Genomic DNA, 26509 nt, shown 5'->3' on the forward strand with positions numbered 1-26509 from the left:
TCTTTCTTTGAAACCCCCACCCTTCCTTCCAAGAGATACTCACATGTCTCCTTGCCCCACACAAAAAAGTAGCAACTTGCAGTTGGTAGAAAAGGCTGCAACTCCTTTATTTGGCAGGAGTCCACTTACAGGTGATCTGCCACTTAACGAGCTGGCGTCCTACCTGTGGCCCACTGGAAGTAATTGTTATTTCCTCTCTCTTACCATGAGCTCATAGTCGGATGAAAAATCCAGAAATGCAACATACAAAGACATGTTCTTTCCTGCTGCATCCTTTAATGTTCTTCTGTTTTCTTTTCTCTTGTTTCATACAGTGATATTTGTAATTTAATACGTACTGCTATTTTAATTCTAGTTTTGTGAAAAGTCGTGTTCTTTGACTAAAACACAATAAATAAATAAAGCAAAGTCCCCAAGATGTCCCCTGTCCCCCCCAGATTTTATGTGTCTCCTACGCCCCTGGCGCAAGGGCATAGTAGGAGAATCCTATTTGCTGAACCAAACATTAAGAACAAACTTATGTGGGATATTACCTGGCAGAAGAGTATACTAGGTCTGTCCAAGTGGATTCTAGGTAAAACGGTTGTATACGAATTGTTCGTTTTACAACTGTTCGAATTACAATTGACCTTTTCACAATTGACCGAATTGTGAAGGTCAATTGGAACATATATGTGGGGGGAAACCCTCCACAACCCCCCACCCAATGCCAAACCCCCCCAAAACCCCTATATATATATATATATATATATTACCAAACTGATATATATATATATATGGTCAATTGTGAAAAGGTCAATTGTGACCCTTTACATTCGGTCAATTGTTCATTCGAACAATTGTAAACGAACAATTTGGGTAATACCGGTAAAACAGGGACAGGGGTCCCACATAAGCAGACAAATAGGGTCTCGTGCCCATATGAAAGCTTGGAAGTCCCGCCAATGTGCAACAGAGTCTGGGACCCAAATGGAAGCAAGCAAAGAGCATCAACAAAGTATCTAAGGGTTGAAAATTCACCTCAGGGCAGAGACAAGCAGGACCAGTGGGCTGGAACCAGGAAACAGTTGTGGTGATTCTGAGAAGGGATAAGAGGATACAATAGGTAAACCTGTGGGAGAACAAATATCTTTGGAACTTAAGCACCATGAAATTGAGTTGGTGTCATGAATCAGCGATTCCGACCTTTCTGGACAGTCTGGTCCCTTAGAAATTGACTATTGCAACTCGAACCCTCCTAAACATGGCCGACGCCATGGAACTGCACAGTCTAGTCTTTCTGATCCTGTCTCATGCTTCCTTGAAAACAGACACGCCCCCGCGGCTCGTGTGTCAACGCTACGCTTCTCTGTACTCCTCGTCCCGGCAAGTTGTGTATCTAACTTCCCTGTCCTCGTTTTTGCCTTCGTTCCCACCAAGGCTCCAAATGTCCTGCTCCCTTCCTGGCATCCCTTCCTGAGCGGCCACTTCCTCCGACTTAGCAGAGCTACGCGAGCCGTTTCTCAGTTTTTCCCGGTTTAGTTTTCCCTTATACTAGACCCTTCATGGATCCTCCCTGGAACTTTGAACGCATCTGACTCCACGGCTCCCCTGCAGGCTGGAGCCTCGGACTTCCACACTCGCTACCTGCTTGCAGACTGGCTTCAGCGGAAACACGCCCGTACCTTTACAAGACCCGCACCTCCAAGAAGAAGAAGCCTGTAAACACCAGAAAAAAGACAGCAAGAAACAAACAGGTGAGTCGAGAATCCGAGGAATCGGATTCTGACAGTTTGAGATGCCAACAACCTAATACTATTCCCACAATGGAGGCTGCAGTAGAAGACCTCATGAGAGGAATGCAGGAACTGTCTACGGAAGTTCAGAACCTCAAGGCTGAGAATGCGGCCTTAAAACAACTCGTTTTGTCCAGAGATTCGGGATATCAGGAAAGTGCATCTGTGGGAGGCATAGTGGACAAATATGATGGCAATGCGAAAGCATTACGCTCCTTCCTTGATCCCTGCTTGGTTCATTTTACCTTTAAACCCTACTATTTTTCCACTCCCAGGGCTAAGGTGGGGCAAATGATCTCTCACCTATTCGGCAATGCACTGGCCTGGGCAACCCCTTTGGTGTCTGCGGGAGATTCGTTACTTGACAACTATGACGAATTTGTTACTGCCCTTAAGGCCATGTTCGACCGACCAGAACAGGTGTACTCCGCCCAAGAAAAACTACTGGAATTCAAGCAGGGAAACCAGGATATGTTGACTAATGTGACCCGCTTCAAGCAACTGGCTAAAGACGCTGACTGGACCCCTGAAGCTTGCTTTACCTATTTCCGATGCGTATTAAATGAAGAGGTCAAGGATGAATTGGCCAGAGTAGCCTGTCCTGGATCCTTCCAGGCCCTCCTAGATTTGTCTCTACAGATCGACTTCAGGATACAAGAAAGAAAAGCCAAAAAGAGGAAGACACAGAGTCCTCTACAAAGACCCTTACCTGAATACACCAGTCCAAAAGAAACTCCAAATCAAGCCCTGCTGAGCCAGAGCCCATGCAGCTGGGTTCCTTGCGGGGTCCCATCACTTCCCAGGAAAGAACCCGTCGAATCAACAGTGGGCTGTGTATGTATTGTGCTTCTGACAAACCTTTATTAAGAAACTGCCCGATAGCCCCTCCAAGATGGCCGGGAAACGCCAGCTCCCGGTCCTGAACGGAGCTCAGCTTCGGAAGAATGGTTCATGCTCTGGATCTCCTCTAACCCTGGACCCTGAAGAACTCCTTAGTGTTTTTCCAGGTGTTCCTATCAACGCCCAATTAGGAAATCTCTTCCATCCTGGCCTTGGTGGATTGTGGGGCCATGGGCATCTTCCTAGAGAACGAATGGGAACAGAGACATCAAATTCCGAGAGAAACTAAGAATGTCTTCCAGGCGGTCAAAGGGATAGACGTGAAACCCCTGTCCTCAGGACCCATAACCCAACAAACCTCAGAGCTATTACTTTCCATTCACAACCATCAAGAGCTACTGCACTTCGACATAATTAAGGCTGCTCATTACCCAATGGTTCTGGGTATGCCCTGGCTGCAGAAACATAATCCATACATCAACTGGGCAGGAGGATCCTTGTTCCTGGGATCCAAGTTTTGTCTTTCATATTGCCTTCCTGGAACAAGTCAACAGTTCAAAGGAAAAGAGTCTCCGGATTGGCAAACCATCACCATTTCTAGCATCACACAGGTACCAGAGGTATACCATCAGTGTTCAGATGTATTCTCCTCTGCCATAGTACAGTCTCTACCTCCTCATCGTCCCGAAGACTGTGCTATTGACACAGAAGAAAATGCAGTCATTCCCTTTGGGAGGATGTTCATTCTGTCTGAGCCCGAGAAAACTGCCCTACGTGTATACTTAGACACCAATCTAACCAACGGAACCAATTGGCCGTCCAAATCCCCTGCTGGAGCCTCCTTGTTCTGCGTACCAAAAAAGGACACTAAGGAGCTCCGTCCATGCTTGGATTACCGGGGACTGAATAAGTGTACCCTTAAAGACCGATACCCCTTACCACTCATATCGGACATCCTGGAGGTGCTAAGTGGAGCAGTGATCTTCACCAAACTGGATTTTACAAGAAGTCTACCACTTGATTCGCATAAGGGAAGGCGACGAATGGAAGACGGCCTTTCGAACCCCCTTTGGCCATTACGAATACCTAGTGATGCCATTTGGCCTTGCCAATGCTTCTGCTGTATTCCAACGCTTCATGGACCGGGTCTTCCCTGACATGTTGTTCCTTTTTGTAATTGTCTACTTAGACGACATATTAGTTTTCTCCCACGACCCGGCTCTACATCAGGAACATGTCACCTTGGTTTTACAACGGTTACAAGATCACCAACTGCTGGCCAAACCCGAGAAGTGCATCTTCCATGTATCCACGGTTAGGTACTTAGGATTCGTTCTGAGCCCTCAAGGGGTAGCTATGGACCCAACCAAAGTCGAAGCCATCCTTTCCTGGCTCGCACCAGCCTTGGTTAAACAAGTACAGTCATTCCTAGGACTTGCTAACTTCTATAGGAAATTCATCCCTACGTTTTCATCCATAGTGCAACCCATTGTCAGTCTGCAGAAGAAAGACACGCCTTTTCGCTGGTCAGCAACTCAAGAAGCCGCCTTTCATAAACTTAAACATCACTTCACTCGTGGACCCATCCTGGCTCAACCAGACAACACCAAACCCTTCCTGGTAGAGACAGAGGCTTCTGAATACGCAATTGGGGCAGTACTCAAACAGGAATCAGAAGATGGACATGAACACCCCATTGCCTATTTGTCACGGACCTTACATCCTAGGGAGACACATTACTTGGTCCTGGAAAAGGAACTGCTTGCCATTTGACAAGCCTTCACAGATTGGCGCCACCTCCTTTTGGGCTCCAAACATCTCGTGCTTGTGCGGACTGATCATCGAAACATTCAGGTTTTACAGTCCATGGAATGTAGAAACAGTTGCCAAGCACGTTGGGCCTTTTTCTTCGCCCAATACCAGTTCCGCATCCAACATGTTCCCGGCCCATCCAACGTGATCGCTGATGCTCTTTCCAGACGACCAGATTACATGCCAGAAGAAGCAGGCACCCTTCCCAAGATGTTTCCGGACATGGTGTTCATAGCCCAGTCCAACTCGCTTTTGGATATCATACGCTCAAAGACACCAACTTCAGACATTTGGAAGGGCTATACAAAGGATAATCACTGGGCTCTATCTGTCAAGGACGGATATCTATTCAAGGACAAGAATCTGGTCATCCCTACTCAGAACACTCGAACTGAGATAATGAACCTTTGTCATGACACATTTCATTCCGGGCATCGTGGAATCAAGACCACATATCAAACAATCCGGAGGAACTTTTGGTGGCCTAGAATGATCACAGACATACGTGCATATATATAAGCCTGTGCAGTTTGCAACCAGAACAAAACCGTTACCAGGAAACCAGTAGGGTTACCTTCATCAACCTGCCCTGCCATCTCGACCCTGGGAAATGATTGCCACAGATTTTATCGTGGATCTTCCTCCTTCCAAAGGACATACCACCATAATGGTTACTATAGACCTGTTTTCTCACATGGCCCATTTTACTCCTCTGATCAAGCTACCTTCGGCACAATAAATGGCATGAATTTTTGTTACACATATCTTTCGATTACATGGTCTACCTATCAAGATAATCTCCGATCGTGGACCCCAATACATCTCCAGATTCTGGAAACACCTTCGTCAGCTGAGAGGGTAAATCAAACCCTTGAAAAGTATCGAAGGTTCTTTGCTTTGAAAGTCCAGGACGACTGGTTGTTACTAATTCCAGTAGCAGAATTTGCTTACAACAACTCTGATCACTCTACGACCAAGACAAGTCCCTTCTTTTGCACTAAGGGGTTCCATCCGTCCGTTTTACCCACGCTCTTACCTCATACCACACTAACTCCATCTGTGGATTCTTGGATTGCCCAACTAGTCTCACTACACAGAGATGTAAAGGAACACCTAGAAAAGGCCAGGATGGACATAAAGAAATTTGCTGATACCAAAAGGCAACCTGGTCCTTCCTATACTATTGGAGCTAAAGTCTGGCTTTCTTCTCGATACTTACCCAGGCATCTGAGACCCAACAAACTGGCCACGTTTTTATGGACCATTCACCGTGACGGAAATCTTCAACCCTGTGGCCTTCCGACTCCGATTACTGGAATCCTGGAAAAGAATCCATCCTGTTTTCCCTTCATCCTTATTGAAGCCTTTTCACCAATCAATCAGGTCAGCACCTCGGCCTCCCCCACTCCTTGTCAACAATAAAGTAGAATTTGAAGTCTCCAGGATCTGTGACTCCAGGTACAGAAGAGGTTGTCTCCAATATCTGGTGGAGTGGAAAGGCTATCTGCCTAGCGAATGGACTTGGGAGCCAGTCTCCAACATGAATGCTCCCCTCCTGGTATGGGGTTTCCATTGGACTCATCCAGGCAACCCGGAGGATTGGAGTTTAGAAGGAGGCATGCTGTCATGAATCGGTGATTCCGACCTTTCTGGACAGTCTGGTCCCTTAGACATTGACTATTGCAACTCAAACCCTCCTAAACATGGCCGACGGCATGGAACTGCACGGTCTAGTCTTTCTGATCCTGTCTCATGCTTCCTTGGTAACAGACACGCCGGCATCTCGGCGCGTCTCAATGCTACGCTTGTCTATACTCCTCGTCCCGGCAAGTTGTGTATCTAACTTCCCTGTCCTCGTTTTTGCCTTTGTTCCCAGTAAGGCTCCAAATGTCCTGCTCCCGACCTGGCATCCCTTCCTGAGCGGCCGCTAACTCTGATTTAGCCGAGCTACGCGAGCCATTTCTCGGTTTTTCCCAGTTTAGTTTTCCCTTATCCTAGACCCTTCCTGGATCCTCCCTGGAACTTCGAACGCATCCGAATCCACGGCTCCCTCGCAGGCTGGAGCCTCGGAATTTAACACTGCTACCTGGCTGCAGACTGGCTTCAGCGGAAACACGCCCGTACATTTACAAGACCCGCACCTCCAAGAAGAAGAAGCCTGTAAACACCAGAAAAAAGACAGCAAGAAACAAACAGGTGAGTCGAGAATCCGAGGACTTGGATTCTGACAGTTGGAGAGTTTAGTGAACCTGACTTGGGACACTGTTGGGAAAGTCTACGGTCAGGTCTGGCAGGTTAGTGTATGGATTTGTCAGAAACTCAGTCAACATCATATTATTCTTGCATGTTAATCCACTCCCCATTTTGTTTTATTGTGTGAAAGAATATTTCTACTTGCCTTAGTCTGCATCCCGCGGTCCACTGAGTGAGAAGCCTTCAAAGCAGTATGTGGTTTTGAAACTCCAACAGACCTTCGTAGCTCCGCCGGCACATTGTTAAGTTCCACCACATGGATAGGTACAGTAAGTGCCGGTTTGGTCTCATAGCCACTAGCGAACAGACTAAAGATGGTTGGTTCATCAATGTTGTAATTTTCTCCTCCCTAAAAAGTAAAGAAAATTCTGCTTATTGACAGGTTCGATCCTGTGCCATATTGTGGTGGAAATGGAAAAAGTTGCAATAATCAAAGATATTACATATTTGTGTTTTAAAAAAACAAATCTAGATTTCAACTTATTTGCACCCTAGCCTGCATGACATAATTCTATAGCAGCTTATGTACCTGTTGCATTGTAGTTTTCTAATGAAAAGCATGCATTTATGGGGTAGATTTCTATTATTGTGTACAGACATAAACTGAATAAACCACAGCAACGTTTGAGAAAATGTTCCTCCCCACATATGATGAATGGAACCATGTAAATAAAAAGATGGGCTTTTTCTTTTTTTGCGTATGTTCTGAAGGTTACGCTGGCCACATTGATAAGGTGTAATTTTCAAGATCAATATTGCAAAGAAGACAACAAACTGCACAAAATGGAGGTACTATAACATACTGTGTAATTCACAATCCTGATCTAGATGTAATTTCAGTTGCTGTGTTCCTACTGAAAGGTTCACTTTATTGTCGTTTATGACAAATAGATTCTTATGGAGGCGTCTTTTAAGGTTCATCCCTCAATCATGAATCGGTGTGAAATGGTTACTAGTAAGCTTACTGCCAATGCGGCTCTCTTTACTACAATGTATTAATAGAGCAGCTTTCTTACAATGTATTGTACAGTACAACAAAATAAACACTTGCTCCCTGCTAGTAGTATATGGGGGCCCCTTTTTTGCAATGTAATTCTTTTTACAGGTGGGAACAACCATTAGTCACTTAGTCTTGCCCTCCTTGTGATATGGGTTTGATATAAACTTGATATAAATTTAATATAAAATTGATATCAAAGATGATATCTATTTTATATCAAATGTATATTTCTTGATATAAATTATTTTTGTAGTTTGATAATAAAAAGGATATAATTTATAGCAATTTCATATAAAGTTAGTGTAAAAATGTGTCTGGGAGCGGTTCTGTGCACTGCTGCGTGTTGGAGAGCGAAGTGAGTTGTGAAGAGAGAGACTGCGAATGTTAGGGTTTTGTGGTGGTTATGCGTTGATGACGCGGGAGTGGGTTTGGTTTTTAAATATATAGCTGATGCCATGATTTTATAATACTTTTGATATAGATTTAATATAAGTTTAGGCACAGTAGCCAACATCATGTCTTTGTAAGACTAGTATTTAGATTTAATATAATTCTAGGCACAGTAGCTGACATCATAATTTTATAATAGATTTTATATAAAGTTGGCGGACATTTGATAAGACTTTGAATAATGTTTATAAAAACTTTATATTATTTTGTATTTTTTATATAAAGTGGGGGTCCATTTGATACAACCTTTAATACATTTTATATAAAATGGATACAGTTTAAGAATTTGAAGAATGTTTGATATCAATTTTGATTTAATGGGCCATCTTGTGATGGCGGCGGGATGGGATTTACAACCCGGATGTACAGCTTTTGCAGCTTGTTGGAAAACAAAGCGCTTTTTGAGCTTTACAGAGGCTATTAGGGAAACAGCTATTATGAACAGCTACAGTTGCAACAAGGGGAAAACACCCCCAGGAAGCCCAGGGGGTTCCGAGGATAGTTATACCCCTTATTGTTTTATGGAGAATGATGAGCTAGAGATTGCCCGGGACTTGTTGGCGGATTGCGAGACCGGTAAACTCTGCAAGAACTTGTTGACACTCACTATCAGCAGTGAACCGACGCTTACTGTTACGCTTACTGTTATGGTTATGGGGGAGTCTGTTGTAGATTGCGTTCAAAACATTAAGGAGCATGTGCGCTTAACACTTGCTAATCTGGAAATGGTAACCTGGATTGGTGATGACGTGGTTTTTGAGCAACTATCTGCAACCGATGGGTTTCTGAGGACAATGGATATGAATCTATGGTTTTTCAGGTGGAAGTGACCTTGACACCGGAGACTGATTATGCTCCTTTGCGCCAGCAGCAAAACCGGGGGGGGCCAAGCACCCCAGCTATCCGACGGCCTGTCATCCGGTGAGTATATTTTAATGTGAGCATGTGTATTTTATAGGGCATAAGAACTAGCTATAGTTAAAACTATGCATATTTGTTTTGTGTACAGCCTCTAACCGATAAAGTGGCTGGCACTGAGGAGAACCAGGCTGTAGCAGAGGCCATCAATATTTACTGTTTGCTGTTCAAACCCACTTGAAAACTCAGGGGGTTCTGAAAATATCTTGTTTAAGGCCTGTGCTTTGCTAATGGAAACCGGTAGCCTTAAATATTATACAGGGATGCTGGCTGGGTCGATGTTCTGGCCATCAAGGGTTTTACGGCCATTGTTGTGAAAACGTGTTGAAAACAACACTTTCACAGGTGGTGCTCAGTGCACAAAATTGATGACCCTCATCAGGATACTTACAAATGTTTGGAAAAAACATACACAGATAATTTACTACGTAAAATATGCCACATGCTGAGCCCTAAACACATTGTAGATATGATGCATTGATATAGGTGCTGGCACAGCTAAGGGTCTGTCTAGGGATGGAATAATGCAGGTCTAAAAAAATGTGGGCTATACAAAGGACAAATAACACCCTTTTGAAAATGAGGCAATTTAGATGGGGTTGTCCAATGTGTTTTAGAAGCATTATTGAGGAAATAGTTTGCATGTGGGGAGATAAAGTATATCAAAGACAGTATGTTAGACCAATGTGCATGGAACCCCATAAACTGACCTATGAGGTTTAGGACTGTATGTGTTTTCACATGTATTTGCGCTTATTTACAGGAAATAAAAAATGAATACCTGCTGGATAGCGATCAATTTAATGTGAAACCCGTAATTCGATGTGTACAAAGATTATTGCTGGATTTACTGAAAGAGCATCTGGATAGTATATGCCCAAGGCTGTTATGTTATCTGGAAGTACCACCGGCATTATACAAAAGGGAATGTAGCAATCTTTTATGTATCGCAATCATATGCGTCAACATCAGCCATCAGCTAATGAACAACTATTGGGAAAAGCATCACAAAGGGGTTTTGGCAATTTAAGGTGCTGGTGAGATCATCACTGCGAGTGAAGGCGGCCAACCTGCAACAGAGTTTTCGTTGCGTTAAAGGCCAGCGGCTGTTTGACAGGGAGCTTTATCAGTTTATGTCAACCATTTCTTTATTACGTATGTTTGGTTATCGACACAGCGAAAGAAAATCTGTGTATGAAGTATTGTTGATACACCAAAATTTGTATCCAAGAAGATTGTTGCGTAACGTTTGACACCTGAAGCTATTCAATGTGAATAAAATATAAAAAAAATATTTTACACAAAACTGAATCTCAGAGGCGCGTATTATCTGGCGAGAATTCGAGAGGGAGACAAATGGAAGACAGCATTTACAACTCCTTTCGGACTATTTGAATATCAGGTGATGCCATTCAGCCTTTGTAATGCGCCAGCAGCATTATAGTTATTTATCAATGAGGTGCTCTGGGAATTATTAGACCTCTTCATGGTTGTTGAAATCAACAACATCTTAATTTTCACAAAGGATTTGAATCTACACAAAGAGCATGTTTGGAAGGTCTTGATAACATTACGTGAGAATCATCTATTTACAAAGCTGAAGAAGAACCAGTTTCACACATCAAGAATGGTGTTCTTGGGATTTACCATTTCACCAGCTGGCTTAGCGATGGAATCCAGTAAAATTAAGGCAGTTCAGGTGGGGCCAAAACCAACTAATGTCAAAGACATTAAAAAATGTATCGGATTCGCACATTTTTATCGCATGTTTATCCATGATTTTTCACAGGTGGTGACACCTATTACTAGACTGTTGAAGAAGGGAATGAAGTTTGTGTGGAGTGGTGAAGCAGAGGAACCTTTCAATTTTTTGAAGGAGAAGTTCACCACAGGACCCGTTTTGCTGTATCCAAATGTGGAGCAACCATTCTTCGTGGGGGGCTGATGCTTCTGATGTTGCCTTGGTAGCTGTGTTGTCCCAGAGACATCTGGTTACAGGTCAACTTCATCCAGTAGCCTTTTACTCTAAGAGGTTTTCAGCTGCAGAAAAGGACTATACCATTTCTGACAGAGAACATTTGGCTATTAAGGCAGCATTCAAGATGTGGAAAAACTGGGCCTCATTCCAAGTCTGGCGGTTTGGAAATAAGGGTGCCCATAGCAACATACCAGCACCTTTTCTGGACTGTCAGACTATGAGAATGCATGTAGGGGCCGGATCTTCCGACAGGTCTGACCTGCCGGGAGCACCGGCCCCTACAGGCATGGTTTTCACAGAAGCATCAGCACCATTAGCAACGGTGCCGGTGCTTCTGTGTCCCCATTCTCATTGAGGTCCTATTGTCTCTTATGAAGGGCGGAGAGGGAGATGAGCCTGTCGGCAGAGCATCCGGCATAACTGAGTTTGTGTTGTAGCAGAGAAGAAGTAAGTTAGTGACTGCGCACGGACATGAGGTCTGAAGAAGGATTTACTGTTGCACGCTTCGCAGCGTTTGGAGGTTTAGAAGCTAATGATCCAGTGTACTCTTATAGAGAAATATGAATTCATGGGAGAGATCTGATGACAGTCAGCCCAAAAAAAATGGAACTGCCAGAATTTGAGTGGTTATGAGAGGAGTCAAAGGGATCCACCAGACAGTATGGAACTAAAGGCAGTCTTACGCTAAAAACTGTTGTTAAGAAATCTGTAGCCAGATACTTGAAAATATTTAAGGGCACAGTAATCACCAGTTACCTGAAGTTGGTGAATACTAAAAACGTTCTAAGGGCAGAGATTAACAGGTAACACAAGGAAAGGGGAATCAGAGATTGTAGAGGGGGTGGGTGATTTAGAGCATAATGTAACCCTGAGATGTGTTTCATTTCAGGTTTCCAGATGGTACAAGGTTCTGAAAACAAAGGGCAACTGGCAGGAACCTGTTCTTTGTTGTTTTACCCACTTCCCCTTTCCCCTTTCCCCTTGGGCAAGTCATCTCAGCAAATGTAACTAAAAGATTGCTAGGGGTCTGGAGGATTCATTGTCTGCTCCTGTAGGAATTAAGAGCTAGGACCTTAGAATGAGGCCCTTAGTGCTTGTAATTCTCCTATCCGATGAGCATATGTGATGCCAACCGGAAAAACAGTTTTGAGGCTCACCCTACCAACTCTTCTGTGGCCATTGGTTTAAAAGTTTTCTGCATCATGGGCGATAGCACTATATTCAGATCCCATGGGGCGTTCTCCTTGGAGGTTGTAATCTAAACAGCCCATTGAGGTGTCTCCTCAACACTGCATTTACTAATGTGAAGGTGGTGTTACCTCATTTTAGATATGCCCTATGGTGGGAAAGTAGGTTTTGCATGACTCTACTTACAATGAATGAGAGGACATCATTTAGTTTTGCCTCAAGTGGGTTTCCTCTTCTAGTCAAGCACCAGTGTACTGGGATTGTGTGGTGCTTTTCCTTGCCGCCTAAATGATAGTCATGTTTTCCTTCAACAGCTCCAGTCCTCGGGTACTAGGCTGCTAAGGAAAAAGATTGAGGGATTGGATGAAGAATTGCCCCTTACTGCTAATGGAGAAGGACTGGTCTCAACGATAATGGTTTCAGTCTCTTCGAGGTCCAAGAACCCTATCCTCTTGGGCCAGTACAGGGCAATCAGATTAATTCTGCAGTACGTTGTCCTTTCCAGTTTGTGCAATACCCAGCTACCTTAACAGTAGAGAAAACGTAAACAAACTTCCCATCGCATGGCTGTAGGAGCGCGTCCCCCTAAGACACCTGTCTCTGTCCCATCCAGGATGCCTATAGTAGACATTTCTTGTGTTGCAAATAGGTCCAGCAATGGTGTTCTCCAGCTTGCAAATATCTTGCAAGGCACTTCCCAGCGAAGCTCCCATTCGTGAGGTGAGTAGGACACTATGCTTAAGGCATTCGGCCAGTTGTTCTTCTCGCCCGCCAAATGAGCGTCAATGGAATGTATCGAATTCTGGAGACACTACTTCCATAACTGTGCAGCCAACCTGCACAAGGCCGATGATCTCGTGCCCCCCTGCTTGTTCACACGGAACATGACTGATGTGTTGTCCATGTATATCCGCACTGTGCAACCTCTTAACTGCTGCTAAAAGGCCTTTAGTGCTAGGACGGCCTTCCGTTCTAGGAAATGTATATGTTTCACTTTCTCTGCCATAGTCCACGGGTCGTGTATGTCCTAGTGTTTCATCACTGCTCCCCAGCTTGTCAGATTTGCATCTGTCCTGGTGGTGTGGATGAAAAGGTAACCCCCTGCCCCCCCCAAAATCACATTTTCCTCCTCCATCCACCATTTGAGGTCTGGATGGAATATCTTCACAATTTGTATCTGTTCCAGTTGAGACAATGTGCTCTGCTGCCAAGTGCAATTGCATTTCTCTCATGTGCAAGCTGGCATGCAGAACCATCAGCACGCAGGAAGCAATTGAACCCAGCAGTCAATGCAATGTTGTTACTGGCAGCTGACTGGTTTTCAGAAATGCTTTGCACAGCATGTATGTATTCCTGATTCTCTCTAAAGCGGGGTCAAATTTCCCCTTGAGAGCAGTCCCAAATCAGCCCCATATAATACAGTCTAGGTGTGGAATTTGCGTCAATTTCTCTTAATTCGCATCCAGGCCCAACGCAAACGGCAGTTGTAGGACTTACTGGACTGAGCATAGTACTCTGTCTGGCAACTCTGCAGGTTTCAGCCAATCTTCCAAGTATGAGTAAATATGTATCCCCTTGACACGGAGGTGTGCCATCAATGATGCCATGAACTGCGTAAACAACCTTGGTACTGAATTCAGGTTTGTATTGGTAATGTGTGTTCAGTATTGAAAACCTGAGAAATGTCCTGTGCCCCTTTGAGATTAGAATGTGCGTGTATGCATCCTGTAAATCCATCAGTGATGTCATAATCTGTTCCAGTGTTACCATTTTGAACTTATCCACAGGAAGGTGGTTGTTGAATCTGGACAGGTCGAGAATTGTACTCCATCCAGCTTTGTCCTTCTTAGGCAGTGCACAAAATGTCAAATAGTATTCCTCTAATTAAAATCGTTGAGGGATGGGGGAAGCAAAGTGAGGGGGACAGGGTATTTGTAAATTAAATCAATTTTTTATTACAGATAATGTCCATGGGTCTGATGTTATATGCCTCCAAGATGTTAACGGATGCTGATCTGTCTGCCTACTGATGTCTGATGCTCTTGGGTCTGAAATGTGTCAAATCTTCAGTTTTTCTACCTGGTTCGGGGTGGTACCTAAAAATCCCTTGCTAATAAGAAGGTGTTTTCTCGCCTGTGGCCCCTAGATTGGCAGATGCATTTTACAAGCCTTGGAGTTGTGCTAAAAATCCTCCAATTGCTCTTGTTACCTTGTTCTGGTAGGTAGAAGGCGGTCATGTCCTTGGCCTGGAGATGTCTGATTGGCGTTTTGCTGTGAGTGTATACGCCTTCTCTTTGACAAGCTTCTCGTTGGCGCTGAGGTGGAAAAGGGTGGCCCCATCAAAGGGCAACACCTTGACTTTGTCTTGTACTTCTGGCAGAAGATTTGTGCTTCTCAGCCACGCAGTCCGTTGCAAGTCCTGACCAATGAACATACATCGTGCCACTTTGTGGTCCTGTCCTGCCACTGACACCAACAGGTTGGTTGCCACCTGTCACGACACACATCAACCTACAAGGAATTGTCTTTCCTCTCATCTTTAAAGCCCTCTGCAAATCCTCCACTTCCTTCCATAATGTATTGTTGCAAGCAGCTAGGATAGCCTCTCAGTTTCCTTGTCTGAGGTGTAGTGCACTATTCTGATACACTCTACTTCCTGCATTGCCCAAAGCCTTTTCTTCTTTGCCAAATGGTGTATTGGGCACACTACACAACCCTGTGTTTTCCTTCGCACCATCGTCACAGAAACCACCGCTGAATGGTATCAGGTAATATTATCCCCATATATATGGTCGCCGTACATAATATCGCCGGGAAAAGGTTGTGGCGATATTATATGGGTGACCATATATATGGGGACAGGGGCAGCGGGGGTTGCGGGGGTGTCCTCCGCTCCCCATGAAGAAAAAAAAAAGGGTTTGGGGGTTGCCGGGGTGTCCCCCGCATGTTCCATGTAATAATGTCCCCACAAAAAAGGGCCATTTTCCCGCGATTTTTTTGCATGGCGATATTTTTGCAGGGACATTATTACATGGAACCCGCTGAATGTGCCGGCGGATTCATGGCTCTGCATTTGCTGGCTGCCTGTACCTGGCATCCCACTTTTATCTATTAGGGCCACATTTTGCATTTTTTCCCACATTTTCTTGGCTTCCACCAGAACTTCTGGCTACATCAGTATACCTGATTTATCTGGCTGTTAGCATAGAACTTATGCCAATACCCAGGTTTCCAACAGGGGGCGCCTCTGGGATCTGTAGCTCTAAGCACTCCATTATATCAGTTAACCTGTGGTGAAAATGTCGGACAGATTGGCTGCCTTTGTCATGATCATAATCCCCGTAGGCCCCAATGAGTTGTGCAGGATCCATGGGATCACGTGCAGTGAAGGTACCGGTGGCTGATCCTTTTGTAACAGCTCTGTGTTGTGTGGCAAAAAGTATTTATTAATGACCTCAAAAAAGGTCTGCATGCTGGGGTCTGTGGGGAAATGTTTAAGTTCAAAGGGCTCGTCTGCCAGTCCCGGCAGAGTCCTCAGTATACTTCCCGTAGAGCTATGGGTCTTGATGGTAATGCCTGTGTAGCCATTCGCCTTAACCTCTCTCTGAAGTGAGAGCCATATGGCCATTTTGCGTTATGGTTTCCTATTTGGGCTCTCCATTCCACCTGTGGATCATATGAACATGTACTGACTTTGGCCTTTGTGAACGCAGTTAAGGTCGTCCACCACTCAACTAATGGGTTTCCTGCATCAGGCGGCCATCGCAGTGAGGCCAAAGCCTGTTTTTTGTGGCTCAGCCATTTGCACTATCCTAACGCGCAGTCCTTTGTCCTCAGTCTTGGCCGAATTAAGCGCAACACAGTGCAGCTGCTGCAGTCCTTTCCATCCCATCGATATATAGAAAGGGACTGACGATTGGGCCGGCCGCACAAGGAAGGGGTCGTACAGGGGCGTTGGATGCGCGCTCGTGCAAGAGTATTCTATGGAATGCTGTAAGTTCCCATCCCCAGTTCCGAAGGGTGTCCCATCAGTATGGAGGAAATGAGATGGGGCGTAAGCCTAACCACCATAACCTTTCACTGAGCATTGCCACTGCTCAAATCCGTAACTCTAAGACACACACATACATCACCCCTCCTCACCCCTACTCCTACCCCCGGAGCACTAGGTTTGTCTCAGGACGTGTGTTCTTCCGGTCCGCATGCATCAACCTCTTCCTCTTTTCTGCTTACCCCACTCTTTATTTTTCATGCCATGCTTTAATTACATGCCCTGCCTGGTTGTTATGTTAGACACCGGAGAGAAGAATGGAGTTGGAAGGCGACAGCAGGAGGATGGAGAAGATATTCGAGGGAGGCAGGGAGGAGGAAAGTGGTAAGGAGGAGTCAGGAGGTTGTTAGAAGAAACACTGGAAGAGAGTTTGTGGTGGATCAGAAGCAGGCGCAATGGACCCCAAGCAATGCTGATCCCGGAAAGTGTGGAGGCCTGAGCGTGTAGCACAATGTCGAGGAGGTGTTGTTAGGAGTGTCCGTGTCAAATGGAATGTTGAGGGCAGGTTTGTGGAATGAGAATGGAAAAAGCAATATGGAATTGAGAGTGAGGGAAGGAGGCAGTTAGTGAGACGAGGAAGACAGGGGAAGGCTGTTGTTCTTTTCAGTCCTTGCCTAATTTTCAATAAACAGAACATGATTGATAACACTGATGGTTTGATGCCTTTATATGAGGAGGTATATTATGTAACAGAAGGGACTGCTCAAGAGGTGTGGGAGGACTTCAGAGCTGCAAACTATTGGAACATAGGGATGGTGTCCTGCCACATAAATTCAAATGAATATTCCTCTGCATTTACATTTACTGCAAAGATTATGTCATTTAACATGCCAAGTATCAAAGAAACTGTATACTTATGTTTAACGAAAGTATGAAAAAGAGTATCAATAGTGACTGTTAGCTTGTTTATTTAGCTGATGTCAAAAAGACATGGGTTTGATTCCCCATGATATTTAATAGTTTTTTTGAACAACGCCTGCCTAATATTTGGAAGACATATTGAGAAACAGGAGAACAGAAAAGCAAACAAAAACTCAATTAGGATTATTCACACATGGTCATAGGTTTGCCAATACATATACATAAGTGCAGGGCAATTTCTCCAACAATTATGGTCACAAAACAATTAAAGAGCGAAAGTGTAAACAGTGAACTGGAGATAGTCTTCACAAATATATCCTATTAGTTGTTTCCAAAGTGTGCTGGATATTTGGGAGGTAACCAAGTCTTTGGTCTACGTCTAGATGTAGATCAGATGGTGTGAGGGGACAGGGATGGCTTGCCCAGATGGTGTGGTGTCCCGTGACATTTCGGCGTAAGGAGCCTTCTTCAAGGGCCTTGACCGGGTCTCCCTGGACATAAAGAAGTAAGTGGTAGGGGTCGTCTTCCAATGGCTCAGAGGTAAGGAAAACTGGCGGCAGAAGTCTGGAAGACGCAGCTGTACTTAGCGCATTTGAACTTGTAAGTAGGTTTAAAGTCAAAAATACGGGGCTTGTGAAATCGGCAGTATGGAACTCGGATGGTTAGGGAGCTCCGCTGTTTTAAACTGGAAGCAGCAGCGTAGCAGTTGGCACACAGGTGCGTGGAATCCGGTCATGCGGCTGTGTAAGAAGAGTGCCTGAAGCGATTTGATCAGGCCCTTCCCAGGCCACCTGAATGGAAGATCTTGAGGGAGTGGGTATGAGAATACCATCGGTGCACTGAGAATACCACTCAGACGCCGGTTTCTTGATGAAAGTTCTGTGAATATTTTTGCTGCTACCAAACCCTAGCTTCTGCCCTGGACGAGACCTAATGTGCAGCTGCATGTGGGGTCAGGACACAATAGAAGAAGGGACTCCCAGCACAAAGGAGGAAATGCTGAGGACCAAAGACGTTGAATCAAGGAGACAAAAAGGAAATGCAGTGTACACCTCAAAACCCCAGGACTGTGTGTGGACTGGTTGTCTATGCTGGTTGAAGAATACGGATTAAGATTTGCAATCTAAACGATTTGAACTAGTACATGCCAGTTAAAGCCACCCTGTTGTTGTCTCTGACGTTTTGTGTTAAATGTGTCCTCATTTGACTCAACCGTTCAGCTAGCCCTAACAAGCCATTGTTGAAATGTAATTTCTCGTGTCAGGCTCATTCTGATCCCACTCAGCGTTGTGAGAACAGGCAGAAAGGCGAGCTAAACAAGACCACTTCACGTTACATCACGATATTCACAACTGGGGCAGTGTATATGGTGTTACATTCAAAAATAAAAGTTTGAAAAAAAGATTTGAGCAAAGAAACGTATAAAAAGCCAAACGTAAGCATGTTGTTTTTTAAAGTGAAGCAACCAGGAAATAATCAGCAGGAGAGGTCAGGTGGTTGCAGTGGGAGAAGCTGTGTTTATGTTCACTCTATTCATATTTAAAGGGAAAGTCTTCACATATGTTAGCTTATACGTAGTTTCGGGCAAAGGGAGAGGAAGGGTCTGCAGGGCAAAAAGTGAGGCAATGAGGCTGTCCCCGATTACAACGTTTAACTAAAACACATGACTGCGGGAAGTGGATCAGGAATAAGGAAACCGGAGGCATGATGCAAAGGGAATGACCTCAGAACAGCTGAACAAAAAGCACTCCAAACCTGACATTCACACATGACATGCACAAAGAACATGGATATTTTCAAACGCATCATTGTTGGTGAGAAGCAACCATGCAGTGACTGCATAGCTGCCACACACACGCCCTATGCACCAGCAGCACACATCTCATTGCAGCCGCGGATTTGCGCACAGGTGCCCTCATTTGCTCATGTATCACTCCGCCTGCCGAACTGGGAAGGATTCCCATTGCCACCTTACCAGAGATCGGAACCAGTCACAGAACTCTTTGGTCTTCAGCTGCACAGTCTCGGGAATATGAGGGGAGACGCCTTGCTTGGGCCTGCAAATGCGGTCTTCATCTGCCACCTCTTCATGTACAGAAGGCCACCTGTATGGGGTCCTGGTCCTGGGCTTAGGCGCTTCACTTCTAGAGTTGGACACACAGAATGGATCATGTTAAGTACAACAAGAAAACGCAGTTTCAATCAATGTCACCTGCAAGAGGTGTGATATTATCACATGTCTAGATAAGTGAAGAATAAGTTACTTGCCTCGAAGTGCAGTTCTCCAGTAGTGGCATATTTTATAGATTCACATGCTTTTGAATATTCCCATGTCTCAGGATGGAAATCCCTAGAACTTTAAAAGTAGCATTTAATATAACTAAGCAACTCTTTACCTATCGGCACAACCAGGAGCCTGCCCTACTTAGATCACATGCACTCCAGAGCAAACCCCATTGAAATGTGGAGGTAGCCTATATTACCAGATGTACAGTTAGGATTGCGGTTTTGGAGTGGTTTATCTGCAGTCATTTTGCTTGGTCAATTACTGTCTCCTCACCATTGCAAAGTACTTTTGCTGTGTACTGTGGCGGTATGCTTGCAGCCGGCAGAAAAGAAGGGCCTGTCCCATTCAGGAAGGTTGGACTCAGTGAGGTCGGCCTTTCATTTAGGAGGCATAGGTTTTTGAGCTAGTCTTTTACCTGTGGAAAGCATGAGCTAATGGTATTCACCTAGCCCCATGGACTGTCACCCGAAAGATTGATGCACTCTTGGATTTTTCCTGTGGACAGAGAATTGTCACTGCACCAAGAGCATAAAAACACTACATTTCACCTGTTAGGTTCTGGGCATTTCGACGGTCTACAGTAAAGGGAATGTGTTTTGGGCTGTTGAAGTACTTCTCCAATGTGATTAACATGAGTGGAATAATAAGGGTACACTATGAGGATATAATTGAGCTAGACCAGAAAATAGATGTTTAAAATATCCCATTTAGAAAGTGCTGGACATAGCCCTTCCATTGCACAATCGGAATGGTATCACCAGATCATTCGCTGCACCGAGTGTGAAGGGCTGTGTTCCATTCATCTGCCACAGCCATCCACATTAAGATGATATGCTCATTGATACCCAGTTTCGTGTAGATGTGGCTTTCCTGAGCCTGGTCTAGGAACAGCTGGATCAATGGGAGAGGGTCACCTTTTTAATCATAATGGCATTAAGCTGCCTGTAATCACATAGAAAGAAAAGGTAAGACACATTTACCTGTAGAACTATTGGGTTCTGTGCAATCGCAAGGTCCATAGCTCCATCTATGACGAATGGATGGCTCTACGTACTTAGCGAGAGAGATAGAAAATAGGAAGTATAGGTTCAGTGAATTACCACCTAGATAAAGAGTCTGTCAACTATAAGAAGGATGAGCTTGGGGCATCCACCCATGTACAAATTGCCTGCAGCATGTTAAAAGAATGGGCACTGCAGATGAGCATGAAGACAGAGAACCTGTCTGGAAGAATGGTTTCCCATGATTAGCCAACAGATGGCAAAGAGATGGCAAGTCAGTCACCTAAAGGAAGGATTAGTTCTTGGTAGTTGCCCCTGGATCATAGGCTACTTACTGGCGGGAGGGATTGGTTTTGGGTGTTTTACCACGGAGAGAAATTGGTTATTTTCAAGAAGGATGGATCCTGCACATTTAGACAGAAATTGAGAACCTTTGTGGAATAAACTGGGAGAGCCTTGGTAAGCTTAATGACATCAGCTGAGCTTCCACAACACCCTATGCAACCAAACACAGTCAGCGACAGGTCAAGTGCCTTTGCAAAGCACCCCTAACTAAAGGGTATGTGGCCAAGCTCAATACTTATCTCTGACTGATGTGCCCGGGGATTAATGATCCACAATTAGAGTTAAAGCATTATATTGATCAAGAAGGGGTTCACGAGATTAATACATTATGTCACCAGTAAGAAGAAACAATTCTGGGATTAACTCACCGAGGGATATAAAGAATATCACTCAAGAGGAACAACTTATTTATGGTCTTCAACAAAGGACAAACAACGTATCAACTGTAATAAAGACAGTTTCTGGGGTATTCCCCAGAGTTATGAAACAGGTCAAATTGTACCAAAGGGGGAGTTCACACAGATGCGGAAACTGTTGCCCTAGAAAAGATGGGTTCATGCAGGGATAGACCATTTTCCATATGGGGAAAGATTTGGTCTGGGCATTCTCTTCAGATGATTGGAACTTTGTCTATAGAAAAGAAGGCCGTCTGAGAATTAACTTGGAGGAAATAGAACTTGTCACATGCAGAAAAGATGGTTTCTGATGATTTTGCACACAAGATAGGTTAGGAGTTCAGTGCTTGCCTTAGACATTTGTTTTAGCCGAGAGGACCCAAATTCGAACCACAGCCAGCCCAACTGAGCCCTTTGCCAGTCTGAGGTCTATGCATTGACTACCATTACAATGGCTAATAACAGCACCTATTATTACAGGGCTTAGAGACAGGAGCAAACCAACAGGAAGTGCTACACAAAAACATGTTTACCTAGTGACAGAGAACCTGCCAAACAGTAGCGACATCTGAAAATAGCACTTGGGGACAGAGCCTCGCACCCCTCAGGTTAAAAAAGGCTCCCCATCCAAGATGGGATAGGATGAAATGGCTAGCCGAGTGATACAGATCCTTTCCCCTGCAGTGCAGAAGGAGCTCAGTGGATCAGAGCAGCTATACAAAATCATTCACCTCAATGAATGGATGCGTTCAATAAGACTCGAAAGGGGGAAAGGATTTAAAATAGAAATGGAACTTCTCTCTGAGATTTGATGGATTCAAAGCTGTTCTCAAAAACATGGGAATTTAGGGATTGACACAGGGATTAAGATCCATATCATAACCGCCCTTAATTAAGACTCAATGCATTTATTGGAATTGCATGGGGATGCCTAACTCAACACCCCATATTTCACGGCAGGGATTGGCCATTTAGGTGATTCTTGGTTTCTTTCTGGAGGCCTTGCATTGAGGCCATTGATTTTACCTGATCATCCATTCTTCGGCTTCTCTCTAAATGTGTGAAATCTCTGAGTGACTTTGGTCGCTAGATCAATGCAGTACCTGGCCTATTACAGCAGATCCTCCTCTTGAGAGGAGGTGTTCTGTATTCATGCACAGCCAGCCCTTATCCTCTCTCTGGAGAGATCTCAATATTAGGTGCACCCTCTATTTCCTTATATATCTCCTTGTTTCAATCCTTGGCCCCATCAGTAGGATACCTGCCTCCACCACCTTTGATCTCTCTGATATTTGCCCGGCTTTCTTCTTTGCACACACCTTGCCATGGCCCCCTCCCATGATCCATCAGCATCACTCTCCATTCACTTCCCCGGTCCAATCTAGCTGAGTGGCTCGGGTCTAATTACTGAAGCACTTTATTATCCTAAAAATGTTGCTTTATAGGCTAATTTCTTATTGGGATAGTGAGGTGTTTACAAGTAATGGGGGTTGGCAGATCCTGGAAGAATCACACGTGGAATGAAAACAATGAAAAGTGCACTGCATGGAAGAGCATGGTTTCATAAGCAGCCTCAAAGTATTCAATTCTGTACCCTCAATACATACCTACTGAGTGAAAGGGACGCTTTGCTGAGGCAGTGCTTTGTAGGGTTCCAAACGTGGGATGCATTTCTTCCCACCTGAGGATGAGTTGATGTTGACTGGGCTGGGGGCATGGGTGGCTTGGCTCTCTTCTGCCTCAATTTAATTTCTGATACTACTTTTCTGTCTCTGGCTCAGTGGCCTAGTGTGTGGGCTAGCAGCTCACACCAGCATGCCAGCAGACAGTGCTGCATGACCCTGCCCAGCTCAGAAACATGTGTATTCATTTTGCTTCAGCCAGGCTGGCGTCATGACAGGCCTCTGCACAGTTAACTTTGTAACGTACCAGTCAGCTGCAGTAATCAAGGACCAATAAATGAAACCGTTCATGAGTAAAATATAGGCAGCTGTATGTTGAAAGGAAGAAGAGCGACTTTGGATGACCTCATTATGATGACAGTGTTATCTCCAGAGTGAAAAAAGAAGGTGGGTGAGGCGCGCACTCCCGGTCCTGGTCAATTGAACCTGTTGCAAAAAATATAATAAATAGCTGGGTCAAATCCCAAAATTGACAAATATTCACAGGGTTAGATCCCTTCTGCTGCAAATCAGGTACTCAGTAATAACAGGGTTAGATCCCTTGCTGCAAATCAGGTACTCAGTAATAACAGGGTTAAATCCCTCAGCTGCAGTTCTGTGGTCTGTAGTTGTTCTCCTCCTAGCGCTTTCTTATCTCAAATAATCATCAGGGAGGCTGTTGAGCAGGTGTGTCTAATTAGACTCAAAGGATTCTGGTAGCTGTAGTGAAAACGTTTTTTTCTGTTCAGGTGACCAGCAACCGACACCCCTCCAAAGCACAAGTCCTTCCCAAATTTGGGGGAGGGGAGAGAACCATCATTATGATTCTCCAAAGTGGGGCACAGTCACCCCGTGGCGCTGCCTCTGGAGCCCGGGACTCCCATAGCATTCAGTACAAAAAAGAAGGTGCGTGAGGCGCGCAGAGTGACCTACGACTGCAATTAAGAATAAAGTCTGTGTGTAAGTAAAATACTAGAAAATGTGGGGTTTCACCTGTGAGCCCTGCTGAGGGCCCTACCGATGCTCCTTGAAGAAGTAAATTCTGTGCCACTAACTCCGAGGACAGACGGGTGTGGCGAGTTCGTAAGGCCTGGGAATGCCACATGGTGCAACCCAAGAACCACAGTCCTAAGCCACAGAACGCATACAATGTGAATGTATAAGTATTCACAAAGTTTTTGAATCCAGATTATTGGTTTACAGATTGCTTGGGTTCTACGGGCCACCATATAAAATCTGCAAATTCGTGGGTGAACTTGAAAATGACCAGGAATGTTACCATGCTTCTTTTCTATCTGACAGAACACAGGTGGTGACATGCCAGCCTTTTTAATCTAGTGTAAAACCAATCTCCTGTGGAGTTCCATAGGGTTCTTCTCTGAGCCCAATCCTTTTCAATCTTTATATGAGAACTTTGGCTCATATAATGAGTTTCGCTGGGGTCCTTTTCTACATTTATGCTGACGATACTCAGTTAATTCTTCAGATTGATGAGGAAGATGTGGTCAAGGAAAATTGGTTGAGTAAATACCTGGAGCAGGTCAGTATCTGGACGTGCCAATACAAACATAAGTTTAATATCCAGAAGACAGAGTTGTCGATGTTTTCTGCTCACATAGCCAGCTCACTACTAGGGACTGTTGGGAAATTGAAAGTGTCCAGTTGGGTGGCCACATTGTGTCCCCCTTATTTAGGACAATGTCCGTTGCCTGTGCAAAAAAGACAAGAATCTAGGCCTCTTGCTTGACTCTTTTTTTTAATCCTTGGAGAGTCAAATATTGCATGTTTTTTCTCTTGTTCAAATTGTAAATGCTTTTATTTCCAATTGGCTGGACTATTGAAATTTTGTATACCTTGGACTGCCAAATAACGGCCATCAGCCGGCTCCAGAGAATTCAAAATGCGCTGAAGGGTTCTGGTGGAAGCCGGTCGAAGAGAACACATATCGCCAATATTGCGGGCCCTCAACTGATGGCCAGTGGAGAGCCGGATAAAGTTCAAGACATTGTGCATTGTACATCATGCATTATATGGCCAATCGCCCAATTTCATTAAAGCTAAACTCCTTCGCTATGTTCCAGGGAGATGCCTTTGTTCTGTCTCCACCAATTTACTTTTGGTTCCCACCGTTAGATGAGTGAAATGGGGAGGCTGCTCATTAACCGTGAAGTCAGCACGGCTGTGAAACTTGCTACCTCGAAACCTGAGGGGGATTGATGGACATCTGGATTTCCATCAGATAATAAAGACATTTTTATTCCCCCCATGGGTTGAGAGTCGACGGCTTGGGGGCGGAAGGTGTTCTCTGATCACTTTCTGCTTGGGTCCTTTTTGGTCCACTTGTTTCAGCGCCATGATGCCTCGTTCAGAGATTATGTTTTGCGCTTAATAAGTGTCTGACATAACCATAAGTGTAGGAACATAACCATATTATAAACAGCTCACAAGTAGTGCAGGCAGCCACAGAGCAGCCATCATCTTTATGTGGCGTTAAACCGGCCACTGACACAGGACATGAACCTGGGTACATGAGTCAATCAGGGAGCAGACCAGTTCATGCAGCACAGGTGCAGCCAATGCTGCTGACAACAGTTAAGGGGGAGATAATCCGGACTTTCAAAAGCAGCCATTGGCAGGGATTGTCAGTCCGTAGGAAATCTGCTGAGAAAGGAGACTCCAGATCCTGGATTGTTGGAAGCTTGGCAAGAGGAAAAGCCAAAGAAGGAGCCTTTGCACCAAGTAACTAGTGGGAAAGGAAGGACAATTGGAGTTATGGATAGAAAGAGAATAACAAATTACTTGCCCCTGGTAATGTTCTTTCTACTGGATGTTCCTCCCACAGATTCCTCATCTTTGATATACCAATATCCTGCTTGCAGTCTCGGAAGACCTTTCGACAGCAGAGGGCGCTGTGCAGCATTGAGTCGATGTCCCTCAACGGTATCCATTCCCACATGCAGACATGATGTCCATGATGGAATAAATAGCACACACTGTTCCCATTGCCTGAGTTCTAGTTTTTCCCTCTTTCTGCACAGCCAATTGGAGGATTACAAAAACCCCCATGGATGTTGCAAGAGACAGAAGTATTTGAATAAATTCATCCACAGTCAGAGAGGTAGGCTGGGAGGGCGATGAGAAATCTGTGGGAGGGACATCCAGTAGAAAGTACATTACAAGGGGTAAATCATTTGTTCTTGTAATGGATTGTGTCCTTCCACTGATTCCTCACCTTTGAAACACTCACACAGCAGTTTCATAGGAGCAGGGCCACCTTAAACACTTTTTAGGCCCTGAGCATGGACATCTTTGGGGCCCTCCTCCACCAAACCAAAGGAATTAAGTGATCAAGAATATCTGGTCAGCAATCTTGTTGCGATCAGAACCCATATGTTGATATGCTGCCTCGCAGAATTCAAAATAAGCATGATTACTCCCTTTAAGTCCCCTTGCCCTCTTCATTCTTCCTCTAATCAGAATGATAAACAAGTAGCCTTTGAAGTCCAACATTAGCAGTCTACGAAGATGTTACTTCTGCTCTAGTATATATACGAGAGTGTTTAACAATAGCATCCAGCAGCCTGTGCTATTAATTCAGGAGCGTATGCAAAAGGTACATGTAACCCAGAACAGACAGAGAACTCACATTAGCTGCCTCACAGAATGCAAAAGTGCTCAAGCATAGAAGAGTCCA

General features: G+C 44.6%; 1 protein-coding gene across 1 annotated transcript in view; it reads right to left on the bottom strand.

Annotated features, from left to right (window-relative positions):
* The window catches only part of LOC138515918 (protein FAM47E-like), a 500413-nt gene that overhangs the window by 190722 nt on the left and 283182 nt on the right, over positions 1-26509 (bottom strand). The window contains exons 4-5 of the mRNA XM_069630684.1: positions 19102-19270; positions 6826-7029 (exon numbers count right to left, since the gene is read on the bottom strand). Of these exons, the coding sequence (XP_069486785.1) occupies positions 6826-7029; positions 19102-19270 (373 nt within the window). The remainder of the gene's footprint in view (positions 1-6825; positions 7030-19101; positions 19271-26509) is intronic.

Source organism: Ambystoma mexicanum, chromosome 6q (genome assembly GCF_040938575.1).
Source record: "Ambystoma mexicanum isolate Mex_15411 chromosome 6q, UKY_AmexF1_1, whole genome shotgun sequence".
NCBI lineage: Eukaryota > Metazoa > Chordata > Amphibia > Caudata > Ambystomatidae > Ambystoma > Ambystoma mexicanum.